The 20050-nt window shown below is 46.6% G+C and overlaps 1 protein-coding gene across 2 annotated transcripts in view; it reads right to left on the bottom strand.

Annotated features, from left to right (window-relative positions):
* LOC146797322 (sodium- and chloride-dependent creatine transporter 1-like) overlaps positions 1-20050 on the bottom strand; it is a 360543-nt gene that overhangs the window by 140594 nt on the left and 199899 nt on the right. For both annotated transcript variants that reach the window (XM_085624332.1, XM_085624333.1), the window contains exon 5: positions 19597-19729. In XM_085624332.1, coding sequence (XP_085480458.1) covers positions 19597-19729 — 133 coding nt within the window. The remainder of the gene's footprint in view (positions 1-19596; positions 19730-20050) is intronic.

Genomic DNA, 20050 nt, shown 5'->3' with positions numbered 1-20050 from the left:
CCGGAAGTGAACATATTATGCAGGAAGCTAGTCTGAAATCAATGCATTGATTTAATAAAAAAAAAATCCGCAAGACTAGTATGGATTCCTCAGGGTGCCATTTATAGATCAAGGCTTCTTATAGAAATGTAAACATCTGTTACTTGGACCAGCCGAATGTCTTACTGGGTGACTGCTCCCCCGACACTCACCCCTGCCTGTCTCTGAAGAAGTTTCGAGTGTGAACTCGCACGTCTTGTAAAACGCAACCCAGCCTTGGTGTTGCACCGGTTAACATTTCTGGAAACTGCCAGGGGCGTAGCTACCCTTGTTGCAGCTGGTGCAGTGCACCGGGGCCCGGAGGGGTCCAGTCGGGCGTGCGCTAACTGATGTCATTTCAGAGGCTGCCTGTGCCCAGGATGTGCAGCCCTGGACTCACAGCGGGGGCTCTAAGGCTGCAGGTCAGTTTAGGGACCGAAGGCACCCCCAAGCTCTGCTGAGCCACCTCAAGCCTGCTCTCCAGCTCCCCCTGGCGGCCACAAGTGGTACCGGCGCAGCCCGACAAACCTCACTTTGTATCCCACTAACTCCATCAGATCAGGGCATCCCCCACCCCTCTTCTGCTGCTGGTGTCTCCTGGTGCTCAGTCCTCACTGACTGGCCCTTCACTCACAGTCACAGCCCTGCTGAGGCACCTTACGCCTGCCCTCCAGCTCCACCTGACGGCCACAAGTGGTACCGGCGCAGCCCGACAAACCTCACTTTGTATCCCACTAACTCCATCAGATCCGGGCATCCCCCACCCCTCTTCTGCTGCTAGTGTCTCCTGGTGCTCAGTCCTCACTGACTGGCCCTTCACTCACAGTCACAGCCCTGCTGAGGCACCTCACGCCTGCCCTCCAGCTCCACCTGACGGCCACAAGTGGTACCGGCGCAGCCCGACAAACCTCACTTTGTATCCCCACTAAATCGATCAGATCCGCGCTTAAAAGGTAATGAACATGTATTAGTAAGCGCTAAATAAAATAGCCATTAGTTTAATAACTCATGGACAGACCCATCCAACATCCTTACAAGGCATGCAGATTTCTGGCATACAAGGCTTGGAAAAGTCAAAAATCGAGCCCGCCGTTAGCACTGCCTGTATGCCTCCCCCCCTGCCCCCCCCCCCCCCCCCCCACCAAACTGCACCCCCAGTCCATCGCTTCTTTTGGTTAGCATCTGCACCTATGTTTTTTTCTTTTCCATTTAAAGCACTGCTTCCGGTTGAAAGGATGACTTCCTTTAAATTCTCCTGCCTGGTCCATAAAGCTTTGCACAATTTGGACCCAGTTCACCTGCGGTACAGGCTTTATAAATACCACAGAGTCTGCATCAGAAAACAATCTTAAGTAGCCCTTTTAAGAGATTCTGCTATGAGGCCATGCTTTGAAGTATTCGGACCAAAAATATATAGTCATAAGTATCGAGTAACACTAATAAGAGTTTTTAATATCGTGTCACAGAAATATCGTGATGCAGGAATAATCGTTGACAAAAATATAGATTTTCTAAGGTACGTAATCTAATTTTCAAGAATATCGTAGTTAATATAATTTACAATAATATCGTAAAAAAATATTGTTTTTTAATTGTTGTGTTTTAAGTAATATTGTAATTGTATATGTTGTTTGTATAATTGTTAATGTTTTTAAATATAATTTGCAATTTTAACTTCTTTATCATTTTAATTTAATTGTTAATAGTAATTTATAGTTTCATAGCAGGTTTTGTGGTTTATCGGGGTACAGAGTGGGAAGTTAATTAAGTATAATTAATTATTTTTAATATTAATTATTTAAGTGATAAATATGTAAATGGTGTAATTATGTTGTAGGTGCGGGTTATTAGGTTTTGTAGGGTGAGAAGTTAAAGAATAATTGATTAATTAATAATTATTTAATTAATTGTCCATTAAGTAAATTGTGTAATTAACTTTTTTTAAAGTTACAGTGTGCAGGTTTTATGTTCAGGTTGTTTGGTTTGTAGAAGCATGGAGTGGGAAGTTAATTAAGTAACAATTAAGTATGAAGTATTTATTATTACATTGATTATATACATTGTGTAATTATCATTTTTGAACTATTATAGGTGCGGGTTGGTGGGTTGCAGGGGTAAAGGGTGGGAAGTAAATATTACATTTTAATTAATATTTTCAATTAAAATATGCAATTTGTTAAGTAATGTTTTTAATAAATATATTTTTTCCGTTATATATCAAGTATGTGTTGTGTTTTTAGGGGGCTAAGGTGGGAAATTAAGTAATAATGAATTAATTATTCATTTACTATTTTATTACATAGTATGTTAATGGAGTTATTTTTTTATTTTAAATTTGGGCTGCTAGGTATGTGGGAGTTTAGTGTGTGAATTTAATTATTAATGCCATTTTGAATTTGATATTCATTATTTAAAATATATAATTATGTACGTGGTTTGTTTTTAAAATGTATATATTTATTTTTATATTAATAGTTTATATTTTTGTTCAATTGATACATGTATTAAAATTTGGTATGTGTTTGAAGTGAAGTACTTTGCCTGCTGTCGTACAGACCGGAGTGGGAATAGGAATGTTTAACCCTCCCGAGCCCAACGCTTTCCCTACTGTTACCCTGACTGGAGTGGGTATAATAAATGTTACCCCTCCCGAGTCCAACACTTTCCCTACTGTTACCCTGACTGGAGTGGGAATAGTATATTTATTATTTCAATCACGCTGCTCCAGGGGCAGTACTTAGGTCACAGGCTGGCGCGAGCGCGCCCACTGCATCCTCCTGAGGTGTGAGCCGGGAGAGAAGCGGTACAGTTACTTTTACCTTGCTAACTTTGCACATTGGTTTTAATTATTTTAAACGCTGCTCTAGTAGTTGTGCGGGAAATTTCTATTTTTTAACTTGGACTGGGTTGGAAAAGCGCAGGCTTGAGTGGCTAGTGTCTGTGCCTGACACATGCGCGCTGACACTACACCATTGGCACCCAATTGCGAGGGAGAACAGAGGACCAATCACGCTGCTCCAGGGGCAGTACTTAGGTCAAAGGCCGGCGCGTGCGTGCAGCGGGCGCGCCGCTGGCGCGCCGATGGCGCGCCTAAGGCAAGCCCGTCTGCGCCCGTCCGGGCTCGGATCACGCTCAGCGCCAGCCATGCTGCTCAAACCCCCCCTCAGATGAGAAGGTCTTGGACTAAAGACCAGCTGCTTGCTCTTGCACAGCCACACTGTGTCACGCCTATGTGTTTTGAACCGGAAAATACATCAATTCGAGGTAGAGGACACACAGCGTTTCATTGTGGGTCTTGTGGGTTTGAGTTAAATAGACACTTCAGGAAGGAGGCTATGGACCCTGATATATATGAGGAATTGCCTCATGATGGTCCCCCCTACAGCCCAAGTTACGGACAACAGATCAGGGCCGGTTTGATCAACTGCAGATCCCTTTCTAAACACGCTGCAGACATTTGGCTGCTATTAAAAACTTATGATTGGGACTTGCTGTTTCTGACAGAAACGTGGCTGAGAGAGTGCTCAAATCCGGATATCTGCCTGGCGATTCCTATGGGCTATAGACTGATTACAGTCAACAGGGCAGACAATAGGTTAGGAGGAGGGCTTGCAATAATTCTAAGGGAAGGCTGGGAATTCACACATAAGAAAATCGAAGGCCTGGGGCCCATTGAGGCCATGGCCTTTCACATCAAATTTTCCCATAGTTCCTCGATGGCGGGACTTCTGGTTTATAGGCCCCCCAACACCCTGGCCACCTACTGGCCGGCTCTGTTTGACTGTATTGCAAACCTTTCCATACGTTATTCTAACTTCACCGTTCGATGATTTTAACGTCCATATGGACAATGCAAGCTGCCCTCTAGCCAACCAATTAGAAGATTCCCTAAAAAGTTTAAACCTAACGCAAAAAATACTATCTCCTACTCATGCAGCAGGCCATATTTTGGACCTTCTTTTCACTAATGACCCTGTCATTAAGGTGGAAGAGCTGCTTCCTGTAACATGGTCGGACCATATGATGGTCATGTTTAGGATGAGTTGGAAGCGCGTTGGCAATCATAGCAGATCTGTCACAGAGAACAGGAGAAACTGGAGGAAGGTTACCCTTCAATCTATGAGGGACGAATTACATAACACCTCCCCCATACTGTCAGGCAATTCCAATTCAGATACTTCGCTCTTCAATGCATGGATCAATACAGCCCTGGATAAATCAGCACCAATTAGATCGTGTAAAGTGTTTAGGAAAAAACCATCAGCACCATGGTTTAATACGGAGCACCGGAGCGAAAAGAGCCGATGCAAGAGACTCGAGCGAGTCTGGAGAAAGGACTATGAACCCTCAGCCAAAGGGGTATACAAGGCAGCACTAAAAAAATTCCATACGTTGAAACGCAAGGTCATGAGAGACTATATGGCAAAACAAATTATGAATGCTGACAATTCCTCCAGAGAGATCTTTAGGATAGTAGAGGGCTTTATGAAACCCCAGACCCTAAAAAGTACTATTTTACCTTCTTTGAATCTCTGTGAGGAACTGGCTGCCTTCTTTCATGATAACATTTTAACCATATACTCTGCCTTTTCACCGACAGAAAGTCAGGATATGACCACTGTCAGTACATTAGACAAATGGTCAACCTTCCGTCGATTTGAGAAGTAAGCCTCTCTGAAGGAACTCATGAAAGTCAAGTCAGGATCTCCTCTTGATCCATGCCCGGCCAGAGTTTTTAAACTCTTAGCGCCTCTACTCAATGATACCTTGAATTCTCTCTGGAACACGTCTCTGGAGACAGGTATCTTTCCATCTGACTGGAAAATGGCGTTGGTCCAGCCTATCCTCAAGAAAGAGGATGCCGACCCTTCAGAACTAAAACATTTCAGGCCAATATCCTTACTGCCAGCCCCAGCAAAAATCTTAGAAAAGGAAGTCCAGAGACAACTCTCAGACTTCCTTGAATCTAATAACCACCTACATGATTCTCAATCAGGTTTTAGGGCAGGATATAGCACAGAGACTGCCCTCCTGGAGGTTGCAGACAGAGACGTTTTAATGCATGGGCAAAGGGGGCTCTGGCCCAGGGCCCCAGCCTTTCAGGGGGCCCCCTGACACAGTCAGCTCCGTTCTCCAGAGTTTTGCCCTAATGATTTTGAATATTTCTTAAACAGATTGTTTTAAATACTGTTTTCCTTTAATTTATTGTTTATGTACCTGATGTGTGAGAGTCTAGTACACCCATTTTGCAGAGAAATGTTGTGTTTATGTTTCATGCAATATACATAATAAAAGTTTCTTTGAGATCAAAACAAGGCCTAACATATAAGAAGGGGGAGGGCGTCACAGAGATTATTTGCAGTAATATTGGTGAGCTGCTGCTGTGTTACAATATTGAAAACACACATAACTATCCCTGAATACTAGATGTAAACACATTTAGGACCTTATTTATGAGAAGTGATGCATCGCTGTGTGAAAACAGGGATGTTTCACTTCTTAGTGTGCTCTCCTTGCGACATGATGGATGCGTCATATTTACTGTATGATGCATCATGTCGGAAGGAGTTACAGATATGTCAGTATTTCTGACGTATCTGTAGGCGCAAAAGTGATGCATTGCTGGGGTGTGTCTGAAAATAAACGCAACTTCCGCAATGTGTCTTATGCCTGCTGTGAGGCAGGTGTAAGATATTAACACAATGGCGTCCTAGAAGTGGCGCACTGAGTTCTCATAGATTTCAATGCACAACTTCTACAAGGCTTTTTGCGGGGGAACACCAACCCTACATACATTATACCTGGTGCAGGTATAATGTGGTGCAGGGATTTACAGAGTGAAGCATCTACCTAGATGTGTCACTTTGTAAATAGGGCGCAACATGGCACATTTTTTACGCTGCCGATGCGTCACAAAAAGTGACGCACCGGTGGCATAAAAGTGAAGCAAGGCCTCATAAATAAGGCCCTTAGAATTTGGACGAGTGTTCCTTTGCACTGTCGGACCTAATGAAATGAAATAGTGTATTTAATAAAGCATGCAGCTACTCAGACTAGAGTGTCCTGGCACGTGACAGCAGGAGGAAAACGTGCGTAAAAGACCCATCAGTTATTAAAAATCCAGGTTTTTAAGTTCTTCCTGAAAGAGAGTAGGTATGTGGTTAGTCTCAGACTGAGGGAGTTTTTCCACAATTTCGCACCTAGAAATCCGAGGGATCTGCCTCCATGTGGGCACGGCATAGCTTAGGCACGATGGCCAGGTTGGCATTGGAAGATCTTAGGGGTCTAGATGTTGTGTAGTGATAAACACACTTATTTAGCCGTGGAAAGCTTTAAAGAAGATGGTCATCGCTTTGAAGTCGATCCGTTCTTTTATGCGGAGCCAGTGTAGAAACTTAAGAATAGGGGACATACTAGATCTAGGTTTTGGTCTCAGGATGGCTCTGGCCACCGTGTTGTGTACCACTTGTAGGCGCTGGATAAGGGATTTGGGAAGACCAAGGTACAAGCTGTTGACATAGTCAAGCTTTGATGTTACCAGGCACTTCACCACGATCTTTCTGCTCTCAAGCGGTAACAGTGGAAGGAATTTTTTTAGCATTGTAGTATGGCAAAGCAAGTGCCAGTTAGATTTTGGATTTGAAAGCACATGGAGAGTGTCTTGTCTATGACAATTCCTACATTTTTGACTTTCTCCTTTTCTGCGGGCAGGGGCGGCAGATCTTTTGGCCACCAAGACCTCCAGTCAGGCGTTTCTGGATTACCAAAGAAAACAACTTCAGTTTTGTCAGGATTGCACTTCAGCTGATTGATCTTAAGCCAGTTAAAAACCTTTGTGAGGCAAGACCTAATCATTGCCCCGTCAAAGTCAGTTCCTTTTTCACATGTAAAATTCAGCTGAGTGTCATCAGTGTAGGAAACAATTTTGGGGCCCCTTCCTCTACCAGAAATGCAAGAGGGGATAGATATATATTAAAAAGGGTAGGACTGAGATTGGACCCCTGAGGGACACCTACATTCATGGCCGGAACCGGGGATGAGAAAGGGGGAGCCAGATGTCCTGAGATCTATTTGCCAAGAAGGATGACATCCATGCTAAGGCAGTCCCCCCCAGGCTGATGTTAGCAAGTCTCTTCAGGAGCCTCTCATGTGGGACCGTATTGAAGACCGCCGACAGATTAAGCAGTATCAGAACAGCCTTGCCTTCCTCGTCCAGCTTACCCTTGAGAAATTCAGTCACTTCCAGCAGAGCGGACTCCGTACTGTAGTTAGCCCTAAAACCGGATTGGGACTCATGAAGGAGTTTCCCATCTTCAATGTGTTTTTGGACGGCCTTGTTTACATGCTTCTCTGATACTTTGGAGAGGACCGGAAGAAGGGAGATTGGCCTGTGGTTAGCAGGGTCCATTGGTTTGGCGTTAGCCTTTTTTATCAGTGGAAGAATCTTAGCATTCTTCCATAATTTCGGTATGTTGCCTGAGGGGAGGGAAGCATTAAAGAACTGGTTTACCGTGGGGTTTATGGTGGGAGCTAATAGGTTCAGGATATTCACTGGACATGGGTGGGGAGGAGAGCCAGACTTAATGCTTTGGAGAAGGGTCAATGACTTTTCAAGCTGAAACTCAGGGAAAGCTAGTAAAGATGGAGGATCCACGAGGTGAAATTTATCAGTAGAACTAAGGTAGAAGGTCAGTTCTTCTTCTGAGATGTTAGTGATGGCTTGTTGGATCACAGAGATCTTTTTGTGGAAGAATTGAGCTATTTGCTTAGCCCATTCTTCCATACATGGCCCTTCCTTTGTGCCGGGTTTTGGGGCGGTTAAGGATTTAACTATGCTAAAGATTTCCTTACTCTTATTTTGGGCATTTTCTATCTTGGTTTGAAAGAAGTTTTTCTTGGCTGCCTTCACGAGAATGTAATGAGCTTTTAAAGTGTCTTTATACACCTTCCTGTCCTCAGGTAGATAGGATTTACGCCATTTCCGTTCCATTTTTCTACAATTTCTTTTGCTAGATCTGAGGAAATCGTTAAACCATAGAGCTGGTGAGGCCGACCTCTTTGAGGAGCGGGAAACAATCAGTACTGCAGCACCAATGTTGGTTCGGAGCCATGCAACTATTGAGAAGGTGTCCGAGTCTGGGCAGCCAGACAGCTCCGGTGATGTACGACCGAGGGCGTCTGCTAACATCAGGATAGATATTTTATGTAACTTCCTGTAATTTGGGACCCTCTGTCCTGCGTTTGCCTGAGGGGCTGTGGCAGAGTTGGGAATGACGAATTTTAAAAGGAAGTGGTCAGACCAGGTAATTGGAAGAGGTAGGCTTACTGATATGTCAAAGTTGTGAAAGATTTGGTCTAGGATATGCCCTTCTAATGGGTGGCCGAAGAAACAGATGGAAACATGTTCTAGGCCTGCAGCGTCTCCAACAAGGAAATTGTTTGAGGGTCTTTTCCATTGTCCAAATGTATATTGAAATCTCCCAGAATAAGGCAGTTGTTGTATTTTAAGGCCAATGAGGTGGTGGCTGTATTAAGTGTAGTAATACAAATTTAAATTGCACCGGGAGGTCTGTAAATCAGAAAACCTGCTATGCTATGATGAGGGGATAATGTACAGCGGAAGACTGCCCTCGATGTTTTCCATCGGAATGGGAGAGCAGTCTAGTTTTTGATTGTAAATTATGGCGACACCGCCTCCCTTCCCACTCGGTCGGTCCCTCCTAAGGATTTTATAACCCGTAGGGATGGCTGAGGTGATAGTAGGGTTGGAGGCTTCTGACAGCCTGGTCTCACTGAGAAATAAAAGATCAGGCTGGTCATCTAAAAATACGTCATAAATGTGTGGTTCATTCTTTTGCATAGAGCGACAATTTAAAAGGGTGGCCTTTAAGTCCTCTGTTTTCTTATTGTTTTTACACTTATTGTTGCTTGAGAGGATCTTGGGTGCGAGTTTCCTGGGCTGGAGGAGAGACCAGTTGCACTTATTGCATCGAAAGTCTACCTACAAACTTGGATCAGTCGCGGTACACTGACATAATGGTAGCCGCCTAAGGCTAAGCAGTTTTCCCTATTGTGATATAGTGGAAGAAACTCACCGGAGGGGAACTGGGCAGCATGACAGGCACCGGATGCCTCCGGGACGCTGATGGGCCTGCTTTTGGTGCGCCAGCAGAGCGCCCGCTGCACGCGTCCATTTGCATCGGGAATATATAGGCTAATGTCTATGATACAAACTGGATCGCTAATGCAGCGGAGGAAGCGGAAACTGCGTGGGCGGAAGTGAGGAGCGCGATAGTAGCCCCAGCCCTCCGCACAATCGGAGTATGAGACACGGCGGACAAGGACTGGAGGAAAATCGAGATGCGAATCGGAGCAGCTAAGGAGGTGTAGGCAAGCAGAATCAAGTAAAGTGCAGTGCGCGTAGGTAGGAGAAATTGTTAAAAAGCACAGAGTAATTCAGCCACACATATACAATTTAAAAAGTATTCAAAACCTAGTAGCAGGGCAGGAAACACTAAATCCTACCGCTGTCAGCTGCGCGCGTCCGTTTACATCGGGAATTTATAGGCTAATGCCTATGATGCAAACTGGATCGCTAACGCAGCTGAGGAAGAGGAAACTGCATGGGAAACGGGCCAAATTGGATCATATATATTCAAAGCTGTTATGAACAGGGGCCCCCAAAATATGTTTGGCCCAGGGCCCCCAAAATCCTTTAAATGTCCCTGGTTGCAGAGTCAATTCGTGAAACCCTTGACCTAGGAAGCTGCGCAATGCTGGTGCTACTCGATCTATCTGCAGCATTTGACACGGTCTCCCATAAGATCCTCCTGTACAGATTACAGCGGTTAGGAGTGACGGGGACCGTGTTGCATTGGTTTCAGTCATTCCTGGAAGGCAGGTCACAACAGGTTTTTTTGCACCCTCATGTCTCCAGCTCTAGACCTATGTCGCAGGGGGTGCCACAAGGTTCGGCATTAAGTCCGTCACTTTTCAATGTCTATCTTGCGCCCCTTGCTGCAATTGTAGAGAAATGGGGTGTGCGTGTGGTCTCGTATGCAGATGACACGCAACTGGTCTTTTCTTTTAAAGAACATAGCGAGACAGCTTACATCAATTTTAGGCAATGCCTCTTAAATATCTCCTCTTGGATGACTGAGAGCTGCCTAAAACTAAATACTGATAAGACTGAGGTTTTATTCTTTAATCAACCCACTCCACCACGTACTGAGCTGTGGTGGCCAGTAGAACTGAATCCTCCTCCGATACCTGTAACGGTGGCAAGGAACTTGGGTGTTAGATTTGACTCGCAACTGTCAGGCAAGGCACAAATTATGCATGTCTCCTCTCAGTGTTTCTGGAGACTAAAGGCATTACGTAGATTTCTACATTTCCTCCCAATGCACTGTAGGAAAGCAGTCGTTTATGCTCTTATCACATCTCAACTTGACTAATAGCCTGTATATCGGCCTCCCTGATTATCTGATGAGAAGACTGCAGCGTATCCAAAACTCAGCAGCTAGGCTCTTAAGAAATGTACCTCTACGCTATCACATCACTCCTCATCTGCAGAGCCTACATTGGCTGCCGGTAAGGAAAAGAGTTCAGTTCAAAGCTCTTCTGCTGGCTCATAAAGCAACTAGAGGGGTAGGTCCACGCTATCTCAAACAGAGGCTTCAGAAATACCTTCCGGCGAGAACTCTTAGATCTCATAGTCGAAATCTTCTGGTTATTCCACGTCTTAGGAAGACGAGGACAGGTGGACGCGCGTTCTCAGTTAAAACAGCAATGCTATGGAATACACTACCTAATGATCTTCGACAGCTTGACAAAGAACTACCGTTTAGGAAGGCTCTGAAAACCTGGCTATTTGGGCTGCCCTAGAGACTTCTGCGACCCTCTCCCCTTTTTTCATCTCTCTGCCTTTAGGATGCCAGCGCCGGGACACTTCCGTTGGAAGTAGCTGTCGCGCTTGATAAATATTAATAATAATAATAATAATAATAATAATTTCTAAAATGTAATTTTTTTTAGTATTGGTTAAATATATAGGAGTTTGTGCATTTAATTTGATATTTTTTATATTAAGAAATTTGTTATTAAGCTATTTTAGTAAAACTTTCTTCTATTTACTTTTTTATATTATTAAATTGGCAATGTTTTAAAAGTTCTTATCAGTTTAATAATAGTTTTTATTTGTATATGTATATAAAGAAACAATATTTTATATATACATTTTCGATATTAATGTAAATATGTTTTCCCGATATTTTTGGACGTACCATTATATGTATAGAAAAACAATATTTTTGAGATCTATATTTTTGTACAACAATATTTCTGGTTTTGATACTATGTCAGTGATCCACACTTTTAGCCTTCCTGCCACCAAATAATAGAATGCTCCCCCATGCTCACAAAGTAATGGGCTACCATTCCTCCAGAAAATCACCTAAATTTCATTAGCATCTCCTCTCGAACCTGTACGGATTGCCTTGCGCCATTTCTTGAATCTGTGAGAACCATGTCTGCCTCGCCCACTGTGGGGCCACCAGGATCAGAGTCATGTTGCTGGTTCTGCACTTGTCGAGCACTCTGTGCAACAGGGGTATCGGTGGAAAGGCGTAGGCAAATGTCCTCCACCAGCTTATCCATAGGGCATTTCCCTTGGATTGCTGATCTGGTAGCCTGGACGCGAAGCTTTGGCATTTTGCATTGTGGCGTGTTGCAAATAGGTCTATTGTGGGAGTCCCCCATCTCCGGAAGATTTTCTCCGTTTCCTGGCCATTGAGCTCCCACTCGTGCGATGCTGACGTTTGCCTGCTCAGCCAGTCTGCCTCCACATTGTCCTTCCCTGGTAGGTGAATTGCCAGTAGATCTATCTTGAGAGGTATGGCCCATCTCCAAATCTCCTGAGCTAGGGATGAGAGGGGAAACGACTGTGTCCCCCCTTGTTTGTTGATGTTGAACATCGCCGTGGTGTTGTCTGTCTGTACCAACACCCTCTGGCCGCACAGGTGTCTCTGGAATGCCTTCAGGGCTAGCAGTATCGTTTTCAACTCGAGGTAGTTGATGTGGCGGACCGCGTCTGCCGGAGCCCATAGACCCCTCACTCTGAGGTTGTCCATGTGCGCTCCCCATCCCATCTGCGATGCGTCCGTGGTAATGGTCACTGTTGGGCTTGGTGGTGTCAGGCTTCTCCCTGTTGTTATGTTGTCTCTGTTCCACCAAGTTATCTCCTCCTGCACTGCGTGCGTAACAACCACTAGATCCTCCCAACTTCCGTTTGCTTGTGACCATTGCTGTTGCAGCCATTCCTGGAATGGTCTCATGTGCAGGCGTACATTCGGCACCAGCTGGATACAGGACGCCATCATCCCCATCATCTTGCTCACCGCCCTCACTGTCAGAGCTCGCCCCTTCTGGTAGAGCTGCGTCTCCTTCAGTAGGGCATCTGTCCTCCTGTCGCTGGGCACTACTGTACTGTTGAGGGAGTTGATCTTTGCCCCCAGGAAAATCTTTACCTGTTCCGGTTCCAGCGATGATTTTCCCCAGTGGATGGAAAATCCCAGATTTGTGAGGGTGTCTGTTACGCGTTTTGCGTGCCTCTCGCACTTCTCGCGTGAGTTTGCCTTCACCAGCCAGTCGTCCAAGTATGGGTATACGTGTATGCCCTGCTTTCGTAGGTGTGCCGCTACCGCCGACAGGCATTTTGTAAAGACCCTTGGCGCTGATTTTAATCCGAAGGCCAGGGTTGTGAACTGGTAGTGTTCCTGTTCGATGTTGAATCTTAGAAGGCCCTTGTGCCTTCTGTTTATTGGGATGTGAAGGTAGGCATCCTTGAGGTCCACGGTGACCATGAAGTCCCCTTCTCTTATCTGTGGCAGTACCTCCTGCAGTGAAGTCATTTTGAACCTTTGCGTTCTTATGAACTTGTTTAGGTAACGGAGGTCCAGTATGGGCCTGAGGTCTCCGTCTACCTTCGGAACCACGAAGTAGTTTGAGTAGACCCCTTTGTTGCGTTCCCCGAGCGGCACTGCCTCTATGGCTTCCTTTTGCAGGAGTTTCCGCGTTTCTTCTCTGAGTATTGCCAGTTCTTGGGCAGATCTCTGTCTTCCCTTCGGTTTCCTGTTTGGAGGTCTTTTTTCCAAGTCTACGCAGTATCCGTACTGCACGATGTTCCGTATCCACTTGTCTGTGGTTATACGCCGCCACTCCTGAAGGTAGAACCTCAGCCTTCCGCCTACTGGTGACGTATGCTCGTCGGCTCTTGAATCTTCTCTTCCCCCTGATGACACTTTTTTGCGCCTCACCCTTGGGGACCTGACGAGGGTAGGCGTCTTCTTGCGTGCTGAGTCACTTCGAGGAGGGCTGATCGCCCCCTCTCCTCCTTTGGCCGCGTCCGTTCCCTCTCCCGCGAAAGGACTGGCCCCGAGGTTGATATTGCCAGCTTTGCTTCTGCTGACCTTGACCGTGACCTTCGCCCTGCTGACCTTGTTGGAACGCCTGGTGCGATGTCCCTTGTTGGCTTGCACCCCTACCGTAGGGTCTCCTCGAGGGATTACCTCGTCTCATTCCCCTCAGCTGTAGGGCCCCCATGGACCTCGCTGTCTCGTTTTCCTTCTTGAGCTGTGTGAGCTTTTCGTCCACCGTTGCTCCGAACAGTGTCTCTCCGTTGAAGGGGGTGCCAAGGATGTTGTTCTGCACTTCCGGTTTGAATCCCGAGATTCTTAGCCATGCATGCCTCCTCTCTGTGACCCCTATGGCCATGAGTCTTGCTGAAGTCTCTGCCCCATCCAACGCCGTCTTTATACAGGAGTTGGCGATGTTCTTTCCTTCATCCACCAGGTGGGAGGCTCTCTGGCGGTATTCTTCGGGGAGGTGCTTTACTAGCTCCCCCATCTCATCCCAGTGTTGGTATTAGTGTCTATTGAGGAGTGCATTCGAATTCGCCATGCGCCAGTGCATTGCGGCGTTCCTCTCGACCTTTCTGCCTGTGAGGTCGATCCTCCTGCTCTCTTTATCCGGAGGTGGGCCCGAAGTTGCTGGAACGTTGGCCCTTCTCCTGGCCGTGGAGGCTATGATGGAGTCTGCGGTGACGCTACCCTTGATGTAAGGTGGGTCCAGGGAGGAGTGCTTATATTTCTTCTCTGTCCTGGGTGTGATCGACCGGCAGGTGGCAGGCTCCTTGAAGGCTTCTCTCCCCTGGTTCATCACGCTTTGTAGCATGGGGAGGAACTGGCTCCTAGTCTGGATGGGGAGCAGTGTTTCGACGAGAAAATCGGCTTTCGGCCTCTCCTCGTCGAGTTTGACGCCGAAGGCCAGTGCTGCGCTCTTCACCACCATATTGTATACCCCGATGTCGTCGGGTGGCGAAGGCCTCGAGGGGTACGTGTCCACGGGCTCTTCCGGGTTTTCGGTGTCGAGATCGTGCCATTCGACGTCGTTGCTGGTAGATGCCGCCGATTCGAAGAACGACTGTTGGTCTTCTTCCTCGGCTTCTTCCTCATAATAGGGCTCCTCTTCTTCTTCGAGATCCCTTGTCAGCCCTTCGGCGTCGAACTCCTCTTCGACCTCGACGACGTCCGCCGATGAAACCGTTGGAATCTTGAATTCCTTCATCCTGGCGTCGAACTCCTTCTTCCTTTGAAGGATGTTCTCCATTTCGGCCTCGAGCCGCCTCTTCTTTTTCTCCATTTCGGAGATGCTTTCGGCGTCGACCGCGGGTCTTTTCGATGAAACTTGCGTCGACGTCGAACGTTCTTTTTGCGTCGATCGGCCCGTTTCATGGGATGATTTCGACGACCCTTGCCTTTCGGCGTCTTTCTGCACCAGGGAGTCCTTTTGTAAGGATCCGCTGGGCCTTTTGTCCGAAGTTCCCCCTTTGGACGTCGAAGTTTTCGGCGCCGGGGCTCCCTTCGTGGACCTTGACTCGGTTTTCTTCGAGTCCCCCTCGTGTTTTCGAGGTGTTTTTTGATTTGCGCTCGACGATTCTCTTACCTCGTCTTCTTTTTTCTTGTCGGTCTCTACGACCGTGAAGTTTTCGGCTGTCTCGGCGACGTTGTCCTCGTCGTCCGTGTCGAGGCCCAGCTCGTAGAGTGTCGGGGGTTTCCCTTTGCCATCCATGTTGGCGTTGGCTCTTCTCTGCCTCTCTCTCACCCTGAGTGTCTTCGGCGCGAAGGCTGAGCAGGCGTTGCAGTCGATACTCTGGTGAACCACCGGTAGGCAGAGGTTGCAGACCGGATGCTGGTCTTTCTGCGCGAACTTGTGGTGGCAGTTTGGGCAGAACTTGAATGGCGTCTTGTCCATTTCGCTCAGGGTCTCTGAGCGTGCATTCTCCAAGGCTGTCGAAGAAAAGGCTCGCTGGTCCTCTTTCTTCGCGCTCCTGATGAAATCTGTTCTATTCCTGATGTCTTCTCTTGATTCTATCGATGAAACTCGCTTTTCTTCCTTCTTCCTCCGAGTGAATTTCTGGAGCTTCCCGATGTCGATCCAGACCCAACGGCGGAAAAAAGAATCTGAAGATGGCGCCCCGAAGGTGGGACTTCCGCAGGAAGCACGACGACGTCACGGGAGGTGCACCAAATGGTGGACGTCGACGCCCACCTGGGCTACAAAAAAAAAAAAAAAAAAAAAGAAAAGACTACGAATCCGGACCCAACCACAAGATCGCGGAATAATGCACAGCATAGTGAATCCAGAAAGATTCACGCTGCAAAACAATATTTTTGAGATCTATATTTTTGTACAACAATATTTCTGGTTTTGATACTATGTCAGTGATCCACACTTTTAGCCTTCCTGCCACCAAATAATAGAATGCTCCCCCATGCTCACAAAGTAATGGGCTACCATTCCTCCAGAAAATCACCTAAACTTCATTAGCCTTTGTTAATTAACCTCGGTCTGATTTGGTCTTTCAGTTCTGGACACTCTTCTGGTATCAGTTTGTGCTGTATAACATTTATAAAAATAGCATAATCTCCTGCATTTGGGGTTCCACATCACCCCTGCTCCAACTCCCTTGTATCACCCTCTTTACTGCTCAATATTAGTAACTGTCCTGAACACATCCATTAGCTAGCGCTTCACTTGAAGAGTAAGAGTTCCTACTGTCGGTAGTCCGACTTCAGTCCAGGGTTGCATCTGTCTGCATCCAAGGAGACCCTGCCCTCTCAGGAGTGCCACTTTTGAAATGTAAAGATACGGGTGATCAGTACGAGTACTGTTCTTCCTTCTTTTCATGGCTACTCTGAGACAAGAGGATTGTTAGGGCCTGATGGATCAAAGGGTTTTTCCTATTCTGTCTCTATGGGAAAATACTTTAGTACATATGGCCCTTGGTTCCACCTGGGCTTCCTCGGATGAGCAGAGTAGACAACAGCCTCATACCAACTTTAACCGCATGTACTCCCATTTTCCGTATGTCTACTGGGGTCCAGCTGTCTGGTGTCCCACCCTAATTGAGCCGCAAGGAAGTAAAGTTCAAATCTGGGAGAAGACAGTCCCTCTTCTGTTATTGCTATTTGAATGTATCCACTCGCACCATATCAAGATCCTTAAATGTTGCGTAGTCCTGGCAAGTTCCCGAAGAGCTATAACAGTCTTGGCAGCATTACCGTTCTAGATAAGGCTATCCTGACCGCAGATCGCAAGAGCATTTTCTGAAACATTATATTTCCTCTCGGTGAGCTCACCATTCCGTCTATGTTGCCTGGCAGTATGTCTTCATCAGAGTGGTGCACTCGTACTCCGAGGAATTTAAACGGTAACGGTTCCCAACTTTTACTAGATTGGTGCATTTGATCGGATTAGAAAAGGGCATGTTTTTGACCAGTTTACTTTTCAGCTAGTAAGGCCCCCAAATTATTCTAGGATGCTTATGGTCGACCCTATCCCTTTTTAGGCACTCTTCAGGAGTAGTAAATGGTAATCCTCATAAAATGATAGGATACATGTCTTCCTCCAAGACAGGGTTCTCCAAGGTCGGTCCTGGAGGGTCGGATCCATGCCAGATTTTTAGCATACCCCCATTTAGATAAAGGTAGTTATCTTAATCTGGCATGGATCCGGCCTTCCAGGGTGGACTTTAGAGTACCCTGCTCCAAGGAGATACTGTAATCCTTGCCATCTGTTCTTAGTTTGTATAGCTAGTGGTTGCATCGGCAACGCAAATAGCATCTGCAATAGCGGACATCCCTGTCTGGCAGCGAGATACATTTTATACGCAGTAGAGATTATATCACAGGTTTAACTCTAGCCAGAGGGTTAGAGCAGAATAGGGGTACCCATTAAAAGAAGTCCCTGCCCCATCCTATGTGCCACAACACAGCAAATAGTTAGGTCAAACTCAAGGTGAAAAACCAACTGATCATACTATGGCATCTTGGAAGATCATGCGGTGTCTTATCTAGTATTGTAGACAACCGTCTGATGTGGAGTGATGCGTTGCATCTGGAACCTAACCCATTTGGATCTCTGTGTACCAATGTAGTGAGGTGGGGCAAGAGACTGTAGGCTTGTGTTTTACTAAGAATTTTATAATCTGAAGTTATCAGTGACAATCGTCTATAAAACCTTATTTCTAGCAGCTTGCGGTGCGGTTAGGGAAGGGAGGCAACCAGGGCTACCGCAGCTGTATCCGGTAGTTAGTCCATTTCACTTGCAGCGGAGTACATCTTTACTAATTTAGCTGTAAAGGTAAGCGACAAAAGTTGAATACAATTCTAATGCTAAACCATCAGATCCTGTTACTTTACCCTTCGCCATGTCCCAGAGCATGCTTCATTCCAGAGATAGGGATCGCTCTTGACCAAGGTGATTGGCTCCGTGCCAGTGAACTGGAGCTCAAGTTATCTGAAGACTCTACCTATGCATCCGAGGAGCCCAAAGGAAGGACCAGGTGGGCATCAGTCAAAGACCATGAATGAAGCTTTCCCTCATCTGCATCACCTTCTCAATTAGATCAAAAGGTTGGATAACCTGCCCTGTAGACACTCAATTATGGGATATCAGATCTCACCCACACTATAGAACCTTTTCAAGAACTACCACTTGAAAAGGCCTCATCTCTTCTTCACAGCATGAAGCGGAAAATCTCACCTGAACTGTGGAGCCTGCTCAGCGACATCAGATCTACCTGTCGCTTATGATTCGTGACATGAAATAGGGACCTCCCGTCACCCCTGACAGCGCCCAGAGGCAACAAGTGTGAAACTCGCCTGCCCTCCAATTCATGCTCATGGACATCCCCATGGGGGAACTGTCTATGTTGGTCCTCTCCAAGAAAACGAATGGGGTGCTCACCTGTAGGACTTTCTTAAAAATACCAACGAAAAGCTTCTAGGCAGTGCAGCTGAGCTACTGCTACAGAGGCCGAGCACTCGTGGTATCTAGAGTTGGGCAAGCAGCAAATCCAGCTAAAACTAAAGTTTAGCTTCATTTTGCAGAGGAAAGACTCTCCAACAGATATAGAGCTCGATTCACAAAGAATAGCCGCAGTCATGGCGGACTCTCAGCACTGCACACTTTATGCAGAACGCTGTACGGAGCCGCTGCCACGAGGGCAGAGGCGCCGCCACGAGGCGAGAGCAGACGCCAGTAGGGCAGAGCAGACGCCAGTAGGGCAGAGCAGACGCCACGAGGGTGGAGGCGCCGCCACGAGGGCAGAGCAGACGCCAGTATGGCAAAGCCGCTGTGAATCTAGCCCTCTATGACTGCATAGAAATTTTACTTGTTTTCAACTTCAAGCAAGTCTGGAAGAGGCTTAGGTTTCTGTCCCCAGGGTATACAAGAACAGCAAGATGCCATTAGTTTCTCCCACACAGGACACCGAATGCTTGGCTTTAAAGATCTACCATAAGAAAGACATTCGTCATCGACAGCGCGTGGAATGCAAATGCCAGGCTCAATAACCTGTGCAACCTGAATCACATTCAAGGGAAGGCTCTCTGCTAAGTCGTAGGAGCATTGCCCCTCAGGAAAAATAAAATGACAATAACAGCATGTTATCATTTTATTTTTCAATACTCCTCTGTAGTGGTGGGCTGGACTGCCGACAGAGCAGGGGGAGGAGTGGTAGACACTTTCCTTTCGAAGTGCACATGACGGTTTGGCCAGCTGTCTTGGGCCAGCCAAGCCATCATGCGCTCTTGGCATGTTCTCCACCGGCTGTAATGCAAAGCCTGGGTGGAGAACATGCCCAGGCTCCCAGTCCCCATCAGAGCGCCATACCGCGGCACTCAGACCATTCACGCAGCTGTTGATGGCTAGGGGAGCCTGGAAGACTCGATGCTTCCTGTTTCTGTGTGAACGGAAGAAGAGGAGGATGGAGGAGAAGCAGCAGCCAGCAGGTAAGTTTCATTTTTGTTTCCTTTTCTTTTTTTACTTTACTTTTTTTACTTTGCCGCCACACTACTACTGTCCCATAGCAGCTGCTACTTATCACATCTACAATAACCGGAGCAAAGTTTACTGGCTGCTGGGGCGCCAATGTGTTGCCTCCAAGGTGCTGCCCAAGCTCTTCATCAGGCTCATCGCAGAATGGAACCAGAGTAGGATAGTCAAGGATTGCTTTACCTTTCCCGTGGACTTCACCCCTTTCCAGATGCAGAAGTAGACGATCACCCAAGTGACCAGTAGACACAGGATCATCTGCCAGTTGAGGTTGCCCGGCTCGCTCAAGCCCCCCGAGATCTGTAGCACTTTGTTCCTGCACAGTCAAAAGAGAGCAGGTCATAAGTTTCCAGACTGACCACACCACCCTTCCTAAACAAACACCGTGCCTGCATAACTAGAGGTAGGTAATGGCGACATTGGGCGAATTCTCTCACAGGCAAGGCTAACAACATCACTGCAAGCAATACGAGGAGATTGTAAGTCGTTGTTCAAATCCTAACACCAACACACAGGAAGTGCTGTCAGTGGTCATGGTTAGGAACACAACTGGCAAATTCCGCAATGGGATGTAACTCATTTAATCACCACTCGATGGACATCGAATCGTCTTCCAACTATACCGATGATAAAACTA

The sequence above is a fragment of the Triturus cristatus genome, chromosome 9, assembly GCF_964204655.1.
Source record: "Triturus cristatus chromosome 9, aTriCri1.1, whole genome shotgun sequence".
Lineage (NCBI taxonomy): Eukaryota > Metazoa > Chordata > Amphibia > Caudata > Salamandridae > Triturus > Triturus cristatus.
Note: the sequence above shows the minus strand (reverse complement) of the source record. Positions and strands in the feature narration are given on the sequence as shown.